This window comes from Armigeres subalbatus, chromosome 1 (genome assembly GCF_024139115.2).
Source record: "Armigeres subalbatus isolate Guangzhou_Male chromosome 1, GZ_Asu_2, whole genome shotgun sequence".
Classification (NCBI taxonomy): Eukaryota; Metazoa; Arthropoda; class Insecta; order Diptera; family Culicidae; genus Armigeres; species Armigeres subalbatus.
In genome coordinates this window covers 60,604,269-60,619,552 of record NC_085139.1, presented here as the reverse complement: position 1 = coordinate 60,619,552, position 15,284 = coordinate 60,604,269, and the positions used below count along the sequence as shown (strand labels likewise).

Here is a 15,284-nt window from a genome sequence, read left to right as displayed (position 1 = left end):
CTACCTCTTACTGCTACTGATGGCCTTGTTAAGGGCCAACTTCGCAGCTTTGAACGTCAAGCGGCGTTCATCCCTCAACTGCTCAGAGCGAGCTCTCTGCATCCTTCGCCTACCCCTAAGGCAGGTTGACCGAAGGTCTGCGATTGCTGCACTCCACCAGTATACTGGAGGTCTACCGTTCCTCGGTGGTGCCCTCCTCTTGAAAGGAGGCTTCCGAGCCTCTTGAAAGGAGGCTTCCGAGCCTCTTGAAAGGAGGCTTCCGAGCCTCTTGAAATGAGGCTTCCGAGCCTCTTGAAAGGAGGCTTCCGAGCCTCTTGAAAGGCGGCTTCCAAGCCTCTTGAAAGGCGGCTTCTGAGCCTCTTGAAAGGCGGCTTCCGAGCCTCTTGAAAGGCGGCTTGAGCCTCTTGAAGGCGGCTTCGAGGCCTCTTGAAAGGAGGCTTCCAGGCCTCTTGAAGGAGGCTTCAGAGCCTCTTGAAGGAGGCTTCCAGGCCTCTTGAAAGGAGGCTTCCAGGCCTCTTGAAGGAGGCTTCCGAGGCCTCTTGAAAGGAGGCTTCCAGGCCTCTTGAAAGGAGGATTCCAGGCCTCTTGAAAGAGGCTTCCAGGCTCTTGAAAGAAGGCTTCTGAGCTCTTGAAAGAGGCTTCAGGCCTCTTGAAGGAGGCTTCTGAGCCTCTTGAAAGGAGGCTTCCGAGCCTCTTGAAGAAGGCTTTCAGGCCTCTTGAAGGAGGCTTCGAGCCTCTTGAAGGAGGCTTGAGCCTCTTGAAGAGGAGGGCTCTGAGGCCTCTTGAAGGAGGCTTCTGGGCCTCTTGAAAGGAGGCTTCCAGGCCTCTTGAAGGAGGCTGGGCCTCTTGAAAGGAGGCTTCCAGGCCTCTTGAAAGGCTGAGGCCTCTTGAAGGGCTGAGGCCTCTTGAAAGGAGGCTTCCGAGCCTCTTGAAGGAGGCTGAGGCCTCTTGAAGGAGGCTTCCAGGCCTCTTGAAGGAGGCTTCTGAGGCCTCTTGAAAGGAGGCTTCCGAGCCTCTTGAAAGGAGGCTTCCGGGCCTCTTGAAAGGAGGCTGAGGCCTCTTGAAGGAGGCTTCCGGGCCTCTTGAAGGAGGCTTCCAGGCCTCTTGAAAGGAGGCTTCTGAGCCTCTTGAAGGAGGCTGGGCCTCTTGAAGGAGGCTTCCAGGCCTCTTGAAGGAGGCTTCCAGGCCTCTTGAAAGGAGGCTTGAGGCTGGGCCTCTTGAAAGGAGGCTTCCAGGCCTCTTGAAGGAGGCTTCCAGGCCTCTTGAAAGGAGGCTGGAGCCTCTTGAAGGAGGCCTGAGGCCTCTTGAAGGAGGCTTCCAGGCCTCTTGAAGGAGGCTTCCAGGCCTCTTGAAAGGAGGCTTCTGAGCCTCTTGAAGGAGGCTGAGCCTCTTGAAGGAGGCTTCAGGGCCTCTTGAAAGGAGGCTTGAGGCCTCTTGAAGGAGGCTTCCAGGCCTCTTGAAGGAGGCCTGAGCCTCTTGAAAGGAGGCCTGAGCCTCTTGAAGGAGGCTCTGAGCCTCTTGAAAGGGAGGCTTCCTGAGCCTCTTGAAGGAGGCTTCCGAGCCTCTTGAAGGAGGCTTCCAGGCCTCTTGAAAGGAGGCCTGAGCCTCTTGAAAGGAGGCTTCCGGGCCTCTTGAAGGAGGCTGAGCCTCTTGAAAGGAGGCTTTGAGCCTCTTGAAAGGAGGCTTCAGGCCTCTTGAAGGAGGCTTCGAGGCCTCTTGAAAGGAGGCCTGAGGCCTCTTGAAAGGAGGCTTCGAGGCCTCTTGAAGGAGGCTTCCAGGGAGCCTCTTGAAGGAGGCTGAGGCCTCTTGAAAGGAGGGCTTCCAGGCCTCTTGAAGGAGGCCAGGCCTCTTGAAAGGAGGCTTCCGAGCCTCTTGAAGGAGGCTTCCAGAGCCTCTTGAAGGAGGCTTCCGGGCCTCTTGAAGGAGGCTGAGGCCTCTTGAAGGAGGCTTCAGGGCCTCTTGAAGGAGGCTTCAGGGCCTCTTGAAGGAGGCTGGGCCTCTTGAAGGAGGCTAGGCCTCTTGAAGGAGGCTGGGCCTCTTGAAGGGGCTGGGCCTCTTGAAGGGGCTTCCGAGGCCTCTTGAAGGAGGAGGCTCTGAGCCTCTTGAAGGAGGCTTCGAGCCTCTTGAAGGAGGCTTCCAGCCTCTTGAAGGAGGCTTGAGCCTCTTGAAGGAGGCTGAGGCCTCTTGAAGGAGGCTTCCAGGCCTCTTGAAGGAGGCTTCCAGGCCTCTTGAAGGAGGCTTGAGGCCTCTTGAAAGGAGGCTTCGAGCCTCTTGAAGGAGGCTGAGGCCTCTTGAAAGGAGGCTTCTGAGCCTCTTGAAGGAGGCTGAGCCTCTTGAAAGGAGGCTTCCGGGCCTCTTGAAGGGAGGCTCTTGAGGCTTCCGGGCCTCTTGAAAGGAGGCCTGAGCCTCTTGAAAGGAGGCTTCCAGGCCTCTTGAAGGAGGCTGGGCCTCTTGAAGGAGGCTTCCGGGCCTCTTGAAGGAGGCTTCCAGGCCTCTTGAAGGGAGGCTTCCTGAGCCTCTTGAAAGGAGGCTTGAGGCCTCTTGAAGGAGGCTTCCGGGCCTCTTGAAGGAGGCTTCTGAGGCCTCTTGAAGGAGGCTTCTGAGCCTCTTGAAGGAGGCTTCCGGGCCTCTTGAAGGAGGCTTCCGAGCCTCTTGAAGGAGGCTTCAGGCCTCTTGAAGGAGGCTTCGAGGCCTCTTGAAAGGAGGAGGCTTCCGAGCCTCTTGAAGGAGGCTTCCAGGCCTCTTGAAGGAGGCTTGAGGCCTCTTGAAAGGAGGCTTCTGAGCCTCTTGAAAGGAGGCTTCCGGGCCTCTTGAAGGAGGCTTCCGAGCCTCTTGAAGGAGGCTTGAGCCTCTTGAAGGAGGCTTCCGAGCCTCTTGAAGGAGGCTTCCAGGCCTCTTGAAGGAGGCTTCCTGAGCCTCTTGAAGGAGGCTTCCAGGCCTCTTGAAGGAGGCTTGGGCCTCTTGAAAGGAGGCTTCCGGGCCTCTTGAAGGAGGCTTCTGAGGCCTCTTGAAGGAGGCTTCCGGGCCTCTTGAAGGAGGCTTCCGGGCCTCTTGAAGGAGGCTTCCAGGCCTCTTGAAGGAGGCTTCCGGGCCTCTTGAAGGAGGCCTGAGCCTCTTGAAAGGAGGCTGGAGGCCTCTTGAAAGGAGGCTTGAGGCCTCTTGAAGGAGGCTTCCTGAGGCCTCTTGAAGGAGGCTGGGGCCTCTTGAAAGGAGGCTTCCAGGCCTCTTGAAAGGAGGCTTCTGAGGCCTCTTGAAAGGAGGCTTCCAGGCCTCTTGAAGGAGGCTTCCAGGCCTCTTGAAGGAGGCTTCCGGGCCTCTTGAAGGAGGCTTCCGGAGCCTCTTGAGAGGGAGGCCTCTTGACCAGGCCTCTTGAAAGGGAGGAGGCTTCCAGGCCTCTTGAAGGAAGGAGGCTGGGCCTCTTGAAGGGAGGCTTCCAGGCCTCTTGAAGGGGCTTCAGGCCTCTTGAAGGAGGCTTCTGGGCCTCTTGAAGGAGGCTTCCAGGCCTCTTGAAGGAGGCTTCCGGGCCTCTTGAAGGGAAGGAGGCTTCCAGGCCTCTTGAAGGAGGAGGCTTCCGGGCCTCTTGGAAGGAGGCTGGGCCTCTTGAAGGAGGCTGGGCCTCTTGAAGGAGGCTTCCAGGCCTCTTGGAAGGAGGCTTCCAGGCCTCTTGAAGGAGGCTTCAGGCCTCTTGAAAGGAGGCTTCCAGGCCTCTTGAAAGGAGGCTTCTGAGCCTCTTGAAAGGAGGCTTCTGAGCCTCTTGAAAGGAGGCTTCCGAGGCCTCTTGAAGGAGGCTTCTGAGCCTCTTGAAGGAGGCTTCCAGGCCTCTTGAAGGAGGCTTCAGGGCCTCTTGAAGGAGGAGGCTTCTGGGCCTCTTGAAGGAGGCTCTGAGGCCTCTTGAAAGGAGGCTTCCAGGCCTCTTGAAGGAGGCTTGAGGCCTCTTGAAGGAGGCTTCAGGCCTCTTGAAGGAGCTTCCGAGGCCTCTTGAAAGGAGGCTTCCAGGCCTCTTGGAAGGAGGCTTCGAGGCCTCTTGAAGGAGGCCAGGCCTCTTGAAGGAGGCTCTGAGCCTCTTGAAAGGAGGCTGAGGCCTCTTGAAGGAGGCTTCCAGGGCCTCTTGAAAGGAGGCTTCTGAGCCTCTTGGAAGGGCTGGAGCCTCTTGAAGGAGGCTTCTGAGGCCTCTTGAAGGAGGCTCCGAGCCTCTTGAAGGAGGCCTCTTGGAGGGCTTCGGGCCTCTTGAAAGGAGGCTGAGGCCTCTTGAAAGGAAGGAGGCTTCCAGGCCTCTTGAAAGGAGGCTTCGAGGCCTCTTGAAGGAGGCTTCCAGGCCTCTTGAAAGGAAGGAGGCTCTGAGGCCTCTTGGAAGGAGGCTTGAGGCCTCTTGAAAGGAGGCTGGAGCCTCTTGAAAGGAAGGAGGCTTCCAGGCCTCTTGGAAGGAGGCTTCAGGCCTCTTGAAAGGAGGCTTCCAGGCCTCTTGAAGGAGGCTTCCGAGGCCTCTTGAAGGAGGCTGAGCCTCTTGAAAGGAGGCTTCTGAGGCCTCTTGAAGGAGGCTTCCAGGCCTCTTGAAGGAGGCTTCCAGGCCTCTTGAAGGAGGCTTGAGGCCTCTTGAAGGAGGCTTCCGGGCCTCTTGAAGGAGGCTGGGGCCTCTTGAAGGAGGCTTCAGGCCTCTTGAAGGAGGCCTGAGCCTCTTGAAGGAGGCTTCAGGCCTCTTGAAAGGAGGCTTCCGAGGCCTCTTGAAGGAGGCTCAGGCCTCTTGAAAGGAGGCTGAGGCCTCTTGAAGGAGGGCTTCAGGCCTCTTGAAAGGAGGCTTCCAGGCCTCTTGAAGGAGGCTTCTGAGGCCTCTTGAAGGAGGAGGCTTCCAGGCCTCTTGAAGGAGGCTGAGGCCTCTTGAAAGGAGGCTTCCAGGCCTCTTGAAGGGAGGCTTCCAGGCCTCTTGAAGGAGGCTTCAGGCCTCTTGAAGGAGGCTTCCAGGCCTCTTGAAAGGAGGCTTCCAGGCCTCTTGAAGGAGGCTGAGGCCTCTTGAAGGAGGCTTGAGCCTCTTGAAAGGAGGCTTCTGAGCCTCTTGAAAGGAGGCTTCCAGGCCTCTTGAAGGAGGCTTCCAGGCCTCTTGAAGGAGGCTTCGAGGCCTCTTGAAAGGAGGCTTCAGGCCTCTTGAAAGGAGGCTTCCAGGCCTCTTGAGGAGGCTGGGCCTCTTGAAGGAGGCTTCCGGGCCTCTTGAAGGAAGGAGGCTTCAGGCCTCTTGAAGGAGGCTTCAGGCCTCTTGAAAGGAGGCTTGAGCCTCTTGGAAGGAGGCTTCAGGCCTCTTGAAGGAGGCTTCCAGGCCTCTTGAAAGGAGGCTTCGAGGCCTCTTGAAGGAGGCTGGCCTCTTGAAGGAGGCTTCCGGGCCTCTTGAAGGAGGGCTTCCAGGCCTCTTGAAGAGGAGGCTTCAGGCCTCTTGAAGGAGGCTGGGCCTCTTGAAGGGAGGCTTCCAGGCCTCTTGAAGGAGGCTTCCAGGCCTCTTGAAAGGAGGCTTGAGGCCTCTTGAAAGGAGGCTTCAGGCCTCTTGAAGGAGGCTGAGGCCTCTTGAAGGAGGCTTCCAGGCCTCTTGAAGGAGGCTGAGCCTCTTGAAGGAGCTTCCGGGCCTCTTGAAGGAGGGCTTCAGGCCTCTTGAAGGAGGCGAGGCCTCTTGAAGGAGGCTTCCAGGCCTCTTGGAAGGAGGCTTCCAGGCCTCTTGAAGGAGGCTTCCAGGGCCTCTTGAAGGAGGAGGCTTCCAGGCCTCTTGAAGGAGGCTTCCAGGCCTCTTGGAAGGAGGCTGAGGCCTCTTGAAAGGAGGGCTTCCAGGCCTCTTGAAGGAGGCTTCCGGGCCTCTTGAAAGGAGGCTGAGGCCTCTTGAAGGAAGGCTTCCAGGCCTCTTGAAGGAGGCTTCCGGGCCTCTTGAAGGAGGCTTCCAGGCCTCTTGAAAGGAAGGAGGCTTCCAGGCCTCTTGAAGGAGGCTTCAGGCCTCTTGAAGGAGGCTTCCGGGCCTCTTGGAAGGAGGCTTCCAGGCCTCTTGAAGGAGGCTTCCGAGGCCTCTTGAAGGAGGCTTCCGGGCCTCTTGAAAGGAGGCTTCCAGGCCTCTTGAAGGAGGCTTCCAGGCCTCTTGAAGGAGGCTTCCAGGCCTCTTGAAGGAGGCTTCAGGCCTCTTGAAGGAGGCTTCAGGGCCTCTTGGAAGGAGGCTTCCAGGCCTCTTGGAAGGAGGCTGAGGCCTCTTGAAGGAGGGCTTCCAGGCCTCTTGAAGGAGGCTGAGCCTCTTGAAGGAGGAGGCTTCCAGGCCTCTTGAAGGAGGGCTTCCGAGGCCTCTTGAAGGAGGCTTCCAGGGCCTCTTGAAGGAGGCTTCAGGCCTCTTGAAGGAGGCTTCCGGGCCTCTTGAAGGGAGGCTTCTTGAGGCCTCTTGAAGGAGGCTTCTGAGCCTCTTGAAGGAGGCTGAGGCCTCTTGAAGGAAGGAGGCTTCCAGGCCTCTTGAAAGGAAGGAGGCTTCCAGGCCTCTTGAAGGAGGCTGAGCCTCTTGAAGGAGGCTTCCAGGCCTCTTGAAGGAGGCTTCCAGGCCTCTTGAAGGAGGCTTCCGGGCCTCTTGAAAGGAGGCTGGAGCCTCTTGAAGGAGGCTTCCGGGAGCCTCTTGAAGGAGGCTTCCAGGCCTCTTGAAGGAGGCTTCAGGCCTCTTGAAGGAGGCTGGAGGCCTCTTGAAGGAGGCTTCCAGGCCTCTTGAAGGAGGCCTGAGGCCTCTTGAAGGAGGCTTCCGGAGCCTCTTGAAAGGAGGCTTCCAGAGCCTCTTGAAAGGAGGCTTCCGAGGCCTCTTGAAGGAGGCTCTGGAGCCTCTTGAAAGGAAGGAGGCGTCTGAGCCTCTTGGAAGGAGGCTTCCAGGCCTCTTGAAGGAGGCTTCCGAGGCCTCTTGAAGGAGGCTGAGGCCTCTTGAAAGGAGGCTTCCAGGCCTCTTGAAGGAGGCTTCCGGGCCTCTTGGAAGGAGGCCTGAGCCTCTTGAAGGAGGCTTCAGAGGCCTCTTGAAAGGAGGCTTCCAGGCCTCTTGAAAGGAGGCTTCCGAGGCCTCTTGAAAGGAAGGAGGCTTCCAGGCCTCTTGAAGGAGGCTTCCAGGCCTCTTGAAAGGAGGCTTCCGAGGCCTCTTGAAAGGAGGGCTTCCGAGCCTCTTGAAAGGAGGGCTTCTGAGGCCTCTTGGAAGGAGGCTTCAGGCCTCTTGAAGGAGGCTGAGCCCTCTTGAAGGAGGCTGAGGCCTCTTGAAGGAGGGCTTCCAGGCCTCTTGAAAGGAGGCTTCCAGGCCTCTTGAAGGAGGAGGCTTCCGGGCCTCTTGAAGGAGGGAGGCTTCCAGGCCTCTTGAAAGGAGGCTGAGGCCTCTTGAAGGAGGCTTCCAGGCCTCTTGAAGGAGGCTTCGAGCCTCTTGAAGGAGGCTTCCAGGCCTCTTGAAGGAGGCTTCCGAGCCTCTTGAAGGAGGCTCTGGAGCCTCTTGAAGGAGGCTTCCAGGGCCTCTTGAAGGAGGCTTCCAGGCCTCTTGAAAGGAGGCTTCAGGGCCTCTTGAAAGGAGGGCTTCCAGGCCTCTTGAAAGGAGGCTTCCGGGCCTCTTGAAGGAGGCTTCCAGGCCTCTTGAAGGAGGCTTCAGGCCTCTTGAAGGAGGCTTGAGCCTCTTGAAGGAGGCTTGAGGCCTCTTGAAGGAAGGAGGCTTCCAGGCCTCTTGAAGGAGGCTTGAGCCTCTTGAAAGGAGGCTTCAGGCCTCTTGAAGGAGGGCTTCAGGCCTCTTGAAGGAGGCTTCGAGCCTCTTGAAGGAGGCTTCCAGGCCTCTTGAAGGAGGCTTCCAGGCCTCTTGAAGGAGGCTTCCAGGCCTCTTGAAGGAGGCTTCCAGGCCTCTTGAAGGAGGCTTCCAGGCCTCTTGAAGGAGGCTTCCAGGCCTCTTGAAGGAGGCTTCCGAGGCCTCTTGAAGGAGGCTTCAGGCCTCTTGAAGGGAGGCTTCGAGCCTCTTGAAGGAGGCTTCCGAGGCCTCTTGAAGGAAGGAGGCTTCAGGCCTCTTGGAAGGAGGCGTCCAGGCCTCTTGAAGGAGGCTTCCGGGCCTCTTGAAGGAGGCTTCCAGGCCTCTTGAAGGAGGCTTCCAGGCCTCTTGAAGGAGGCTTCAGGCCTCTTGAGGGAGCTGGGCCTCTTTGAAGGAGGCTTCCAGGCCTCTTGGAGGAGCTGGGCCTCTTGAAGGAGGCTTCCGAGGCCTCTTGAAGGGAGGAGGCTTCAGGCCTCTTGAAAGGAGGCTTCCAGGCCTCTTGAAGGAGGCTTCCAGGCCTCTTGAAGGAGGCTTCTGAGCCTCTTGAAGGAGGCTTCCGAGCCTCTTGAAGGAGGCTTCAGGCCTCTTGAAGGAGGCTTCCAGGCCTCTTGAAGGAAGGAGGCTGAGGCCTCTTGAAGGAGGCTTCCAGGCCTCTTGAAGGAGGCTTCCAGGCCTCTTGAAGGAGGCTTCGAGGCCTCTTGGAAGGAGGCTTCCGGAGCCTCTTGAAGGAGGCTTCCAGGCCTCTTGAAGGAGGCTTCCAGGCCTCTTGAAGGAGGCTTCCAGGCCTCTTGAAGGAGGCTTCCGGGCCTCTTGGAAGGAGGCTTCAGGCCTCTTGGAGGAAGGAGGCTTCAGAGCCTCTTGAAGGAGGCTTCCAGGCCTCTTGGAAGGAGGCTTCCAGGCCTCTTGAAGAGGAGGCTTCCAGGCCTCTTGAAGGAGGCTTCCGGGCCTCTTGGAGGAGGCTTGGGCCTCTTGAAGGAAGGAGGCTTCCAGGCCTCTTGGAAGGAGGCTTCAGGGCCTCTTGAAGGAGGCTTCGAGGCCTCTTGAAGGAGCTGGGCCTCTGAAGGGAGGAGGCTTCCAGGCCTCTTGAAAGGAGGCTTCAGGCCTCTTGAAGGAGGCTTCCAGGCCCTCTTGAAGGAGGCTTCCGGGCCTCTTGAAAGGAGGCTTCCGAGCCTCTTGAAGGAGGCTTCCAGAGCCTCTTGAAGGAGGCTTCCAGGCCTCTTGAAGGAGGCTTCCAGGCCTCTTGAAGGAGGCTTCCAGGCCTCTTGGAGGAGGCTTCCAGGCCTCTTGGAAGGAGGCTGGGGCCTCTTGAAGGAGGCTTCAGGCCTCTTGAAGGAGGCTTCCGGGCCTCTTGAAGGAGGCTGGGCCTCTTGAAGGAGGCTTCCGAGCCTCTTGAAAGGAGGCTTCCAGGCCTCTTGAAGGAGGCTTCCAGGCCTCTTGAAGGAGGCTTCCAGGCCTCTTGAAGGAGGCTTCCAGGCCTCTTGAAGGGCTGGGGCCTCTTGAAGGAGGCCCGAGGCCTCTTGAAGGAGGCTGAGCCTCTTGAAGGAGGCTTCCAGGCCTCTTGAAGGAGGCTTCCAGGGCCTCTTGAAAGGAGGCTTCGGGCCTCTTGAAGGAGGAGGCTTCCAGGCCTCTTGAAGGAGGCTTCCAGGCCTCTTGAAGGAGGCTTCCAGGCCTCTTGAAGGAGGCTGAGGCCTCTTGAAGGAGGCTTCCAGGCCTCTTGAAGGAGGCTTCCAGGCCTCTTGAAGGAGGCTGGGCCTCTTGAAGGAGGAGGCTTGAGGCCTCTTGAAGGAGGCTGGGCCTCTTGAAGGAGGCTTCCAGGCCTCTTGAAGGAGGCTTCCGGGCCTCTTGAAGGAGGCTGAGGCCTCTTGAAGGAGGCTGGGCCTCTTGAAGGAGGCTTCCAGGCCTCTTGAAGGAGGCTGGGCCTCTTGAAGGGAGGCTTCCAGGCCTCTTGAAGGAGGCCTCTGAAGGCTTCCGGGCCTCTTGAAGGAGGCTTCCGGGCCTCTTGAAGGAGGCTGGGCCTCTTGAAGGAGGCTGAGGCCTCTTGAAGGAGGCTTGGGCCTCTTGAAAGGGAGGCTGGAGCCTCTTGAAGGAGGCTGGGGCCTCTTGAAGGAGGCTTCCAGGCCTCTTGAAGGAGGCTGGGCCTCTTGAAGGGAGGCTTCCGGGCCTCTTGAAGGAGGCTGGGCCTCTTGAAGGAGGCTTCCGGGCCTCTTGAAGGAGGCTGAGGCCTCTTGAAGGAGGCTTCCGGGCCTCTTGAAGGAGGCTTCCAGGCCTCTTGAAAGGAGGCTTCCGGGCCTCTTGAAGGAGGCTTCCAGGCCTCTTGAAGGAGGCTTCCGAGGCCTCTTGAAGGAGGCTTCCAGGCCTCTTGAAGGAGGCTGAGGCCTCTTGAAGGAGGCTTCGGCCTCTTGAAGGAGGCTGGGCCTCTTGAAGGAGGCTTCCAGGCCTCTTGAAGGAGGCTTCCAGGCCTCTTGAAGGAGGCTGGGCCTCTTGAAGGGAGGCTTCCAGGCCTCTTGAAGGAGGCTTCCGGGCCTCTTGAAGGAGGCTGGGCCTCTTGAAGGAGGCTTCCGGGCCTCTTGAAGGAGGCAGGCCTCTTGAAGGAGGCTGGGGCCTCTTGAAGGAGGGCTTCCAGGCCTCTTGAAGGAGGCTTCCAGGCCTCTTGAAGGAGGAGGGGCAGGCCCCTCTTGAAGGAGGCTGGGGCCTCTTGAAGGGAGGCTGAAGGGAGCTGGGCCTCTTGAAGGGCTTGGCCTCTTGAGGCAGGCCTCTTGAGAGGAGGCTTCCAGGCCTCTGAAAGGAGGAGCCTCTTGAGGCTGGCCTCTTGAAAGGAGCTTCAGAGCCTCTTGAAGGAGGCTGAGGCCTCTTGAAGGAGGCTTCCAGGCCTCTTGAAGGAGGCTTCCAGGCCTCTTGAAGGAGGCTTCCAGGCCTCTTGAAGGAGGCTTCCAGGCCTCTTGAAGGAGGCTTCCAGGGCCTCTTGAAAGGAGGCTGAGCCTCTTGAAAGGAGGCTTCCGAGCCTCTTGAAAGGAGGCTTCCGAGCCTCTTGAAAGGAGGCTTCCGAGCCTCTTGGAAGATGGCTTCCGAGATGCGTTGAAGCATGCTTCTAATCCTCTTGCAACCGGGTTTTGCAAACCGGACGATCCCTTCCCAGGCCGTCTGCGAGTTGCGGGGGTTGCCTAGGATGTGGTGGGGTTTGACAGTGGGCCCTGTTAAATTCCTATAAAAAGCTGCATGTATCCGCAAGTAGGCCCCACTAAAGCGACCGTGTGCCGCTCAAAGCGCCCAAGCCCAAGTCCTGGTGTTAGGTGGGACGCTTAACAGCCCTGACACGACGACGAGACAGGAGGTTTGCGCAGGCTCAATAAGCCGCCATTACGAACAATATAAGAGATAATGCGACTCGATATAATCGGCAAAGACCTGGGCGACGAATAAAGGATCACGATTGGAAGCTTGGAACATGGAACTGCAAGTCGCTAGGTTTCGCAGGTTGCGACAAGATAATCTATTGATCACCCAACCAAGAAACGGAAAACCAAATCGACCACGTTCTAATCGACGGTTAATTCTTCTCCGACATCACGAACGTCCGCACTTACCGCAGTGCGAATATTGAATCCGACCACTACCTTGTTGCAGTATGCCTGCGCTCAAAACTCTCGACGGTGTACAAAATGCGTCGAAGTTGGACGCCGCGACTTAATATTGGGCGGCTACAAGACGGTAGACTAGCCCAAGAATACGCGCAGCAGCTGGAAGTGGCACTCCCAACGGAAGAGCCGCTAGGTGCAGCGTCTCTTGAAGATGGCTCGAGAGATATTCGATCCGCTATTGGAAGCACTGTGGCTCCGGATCAGAGAAACGACTGGTATGACGGCTAATGTGAGCAGTTAGTGGAAGAGAAGAATGCAGCATGGGCGAGATTGCTGCAACACCACACAAGAGCGAAATATAAACGGGCGCGGAACAGATAAAACTCGATTTTCCGGAGGAAAAAGCGCCAGCAGGAAGATCGAGACCGTGAAGAGACGGAACAACTGTACCGCGCTAATAACACACGAAAGTTTTATAAGAAGTTAAACCGTTCACGAAAAGGGAAACGTACCACAGCCTTATATGTGTAACGACATAAACGGGAACGAGCGTGAGGTGATCCAAAGGTGGCGGCAGCACTACGAAGAACACCTGAATGGCGATGTGGCAGACGAAGATGGTGGTATGGTGATGCCCCTGAGAGAACGCGCGTAGGACATAATTTCACCGGCTCCGGATCTCCAGGAAATCCAGGAGGAGATTGGCCGGCTGAAGATCAACAAAGCACCTGGGGTTGACCAACTACCAGCAGAGCTATTTAAACACGGTGGTAAGGCACTGGCTAGAGCGCTGCACTGGGTCATTACCAAGATTTGGGAGGAGGAAGTTTTGCCGCAGGAGTGGATGGAAGGTGTCGTGTGCCTCATCTACAAAAAGTGTGATAAGCTGGATTGTAGCAACTATCGCGCAATCACTTTGCTGAACGCCGCCTACAAGGTACTCTCCCAAATTTTATGCCGTCGACTAGCACCAATTACAAGGGACTTCGTGGGGCAGTACCAGGAGGGTTTTATGGGCGAACGCTCCACCACGAACCAAGTGTTCGCCATTTGCTAAGTACTGCAGAAATGCCGCGAATACAACGTGCCCACACATCATCTATTCATCGACTTCAAAACCGCATATGATACAATCGATCGCGACCAGCTATGGCAGCTAATGCACAAACACGGATAAACTGACACGGTTGATCAAGGCGACAATGGATCGGGTGATGTGCGTAGTTCGAGTTTCTGGGACATTCTCGAGTCCCTTCGAAACCCGCAGAAGGTTACGGCAAAGAGATGGTCTTTCGTGTTTGCTATTCAACATCGCTTAATACGAAGAGCAGGGATTAACATGAGTGCTACATTTTTCAATAAGTCCGTCCAGCTTTTTGGCTTCGCCGACGACATAGATATTATGGCACGTAGCTATGAGAAGATGGAGGAAGCCTACATCAGACTGAAAAGGGAAACCAAGCGGATCGGACTAGTCATCAACACGTTGAAGACGAAGTACATGATAGGAAGAGGTTCAAGAGAAGACAATGTGAGCCACCCACCGCGAGTTTGCATTGGTGGTGACGAAATCGAGGTGGTAGAGGAATTTGTGTACTTGGGTTGTCTTCCGAAAATTATACCAGCAGAGAAATTCGGAGACTCATGGAGGCTGGAAATCGTACGTACTTTGGACTCCGCAAGACGCTCCGATCGAATAGAGTTCGCCGCCGTACCAAATTGACAATCTACAAAACGTTCATTAGACCGGTAGTCCTCTACGGACACGAGACCTGGACGATGCTCGTGGAGGACCAACGCGCACTTGGAGTTTTCGAAAGGAAAGTGCTGCGTACCTTCTATGGTGGGGTGCAGATGGCGGACGGTACGTGGAGGAGGCGAATGAACCACGAGTTGCATGAGCTGTTGGGAGAACCGTCCATCGTTCACACCGCGAAAATCGGACGACTGCGGTGGGCCGGGCACGTAGCCAGAATTATGGGCAGTAACCCATTGAAAATGATTCTTGACAACGATCCGACGGGCTCAAGAAGGCGAGGTAGAGCAGCGAGCAAGGTGGATCGATCAGGTGGAAGATGACTTGCGGACCCTCCGTAGACTGCGTAGTTGGCGACGTGTAGCCATGGACCGAGCCGAATGGAGAAGACTCTTATATACCGCACAGGCCACTTCGGCCTTAGTCTGAATAAATAATAATAATAAGAGTCGGATTGATGCAAATAAGAAGTTCAGAGAACCCTCCGGAGTAGAGGAGTGAATTATGGTTCTTCTAGCAGTGTTGACACACGCCAGCCATGCATGCTCGAACCATGTGCGATGGGAACTAAGCCCAAAACTTCACCTTTTCGTACCTGCCGCGTACAGTAGGTGGTAGAGGCGTCACCGATATAGAGACATTATGTGTTTCTTAGGTCCAGGCAGTTGTGAAGATACTTTGTGGAGAGCCAGACCCGCTATGAAATCCATCGTGCTGTGCGTGAAACTGATCACGGATTCAGTTCCCTGCATCTGGCGCAGGAAGACTATCAGCAGAATTGATACATCAAAACTGTCAATGAGGTGGTTGCATCGTGGAAGCAGAAGGAGTTGCATGAGACGCATCCTCATTAACTGGATCTAGAATCTATCGACAAAGCGGCGTCGAATGCGAGGTGGGATAACTTTTCGCAGAAATAGAAGGATTTGCGGTAGCCATTCAGGACCGGGTAATTGCGACGAAAAATTATCGGCACTATATATTGCAGGAAAACGTTGAGGATCGCTGCAGGAAGTGCAATTCAGTAGGAGAGACAATCAAGCATTTCGTGTCCGGGTGTTCAGCCTATATCGTTTGCCATAACGAAGTCACCAAGATTTCAAGCACAACTTTGCTGACCAGTTAAAAGGCAAGTGTGGTGATGGACTTCAAGTCCTGTGGCAGGTTTGCCTACAATAAACGCTATGGGAACTTTATTGGAAACAATGGAGTCAACAGGTTTTTATAAATTGAAAACCCTTTGACTACGTTGCTGGGCGATAATTCAATTGTATCTTGTCACGAACAATACACATTTTTCGCATGTAACACCGAATCTGGTCTATCAGAAATGTACTTAACAAGCTTGTGACCAGTTCCGTGCATCCATCAAGATGGTCTTCGTCAATAAAATACCGAGCAAGCTTGGCTGGATTTGTATTCTACCAGTTCTTAATGTGTCGGATAACTTCTAGAATGCCATTGAAAATCATTTTCCCCTATTTGCTATTGGTGCTATGGACCGGTACATCTATGGCCGCATTCGATGTTATGTTCGAAAAAATTGAACAAATCAACGGATCCGATACGGTCAGCGTGAAGCAGATGCGTGTCCGAAAGTTCAATCGAACGATCTCCGTGCTGGATGGAATCATGGATCTTAAGGTTTTGGCTGACGATAACTACGAGGTAACAGCGAAATAATAACTCCTAGTTGACTAACATACTGAAAAGTATTCTCTATTTTCTATGCATTAGATAACCATTAAGGCAGCCTACAGCTCCAAAGGAAACAACCAGTTCAATCAGTATCCGATGAAGATTGCTCCGACTAAAATTTGCGAGTTCGTAAATAATGATTATAGCGAGTATTATCCATTCTTCGAGGAATCTACCAACTTTCCCAAGGTGGGAGAATGTCCGATTGAGCCGCAAGAATTTTACGTCAAAAATATGGTACTGAACTCGAACACCTTCCCTCCATATTTGCCGAAAGGGTTGTGGCGACTGTCCATAATTGTGCAGACAGTTGGCGGAGAGAATATTTTGTCCTGGATACATGTGTACTTCAAGTTGGAGGATGCTGGTGTTTTTTGAGTGGTGAAATTGAAAATACTGTGCGGGAACTCCGTTAAAAGGAAGGGTACTTTTTTAGGCGGATGTAATTAATTTTAATTGTGATGTATGACAATAAACAATAATATGATCATCC

General features: G+C 55.6%; 1 protein-coding gene across 1 annotated transcript; it reads left to right on the top strand.

The window, feature by feature from the left end:
• The first annotated feature begins 14,522 nt into the window (after positions 1-14,522).
• LOC134205360 (uncharacterized) lies at positions 14,523-15,257 on the top strand. The gene is made up of 2 exons (XM_062680599.1): positions 14,523-14,761; positions 14,831-15,257. The coding sequence occupies exons 1-2, from the start codon at positions 14,528-14,530 to the stop codon at positions 15,167-15,169; spliced, it is 573 nt and encodes a 190-aa protein (XP_062536583.1). The 5' UTR covers positions 14,523-14,527; the 3' UTR covers positions 15,170-15,257.
• Positions 15,258-15,284: the final 27 nt, after the last annotated feature.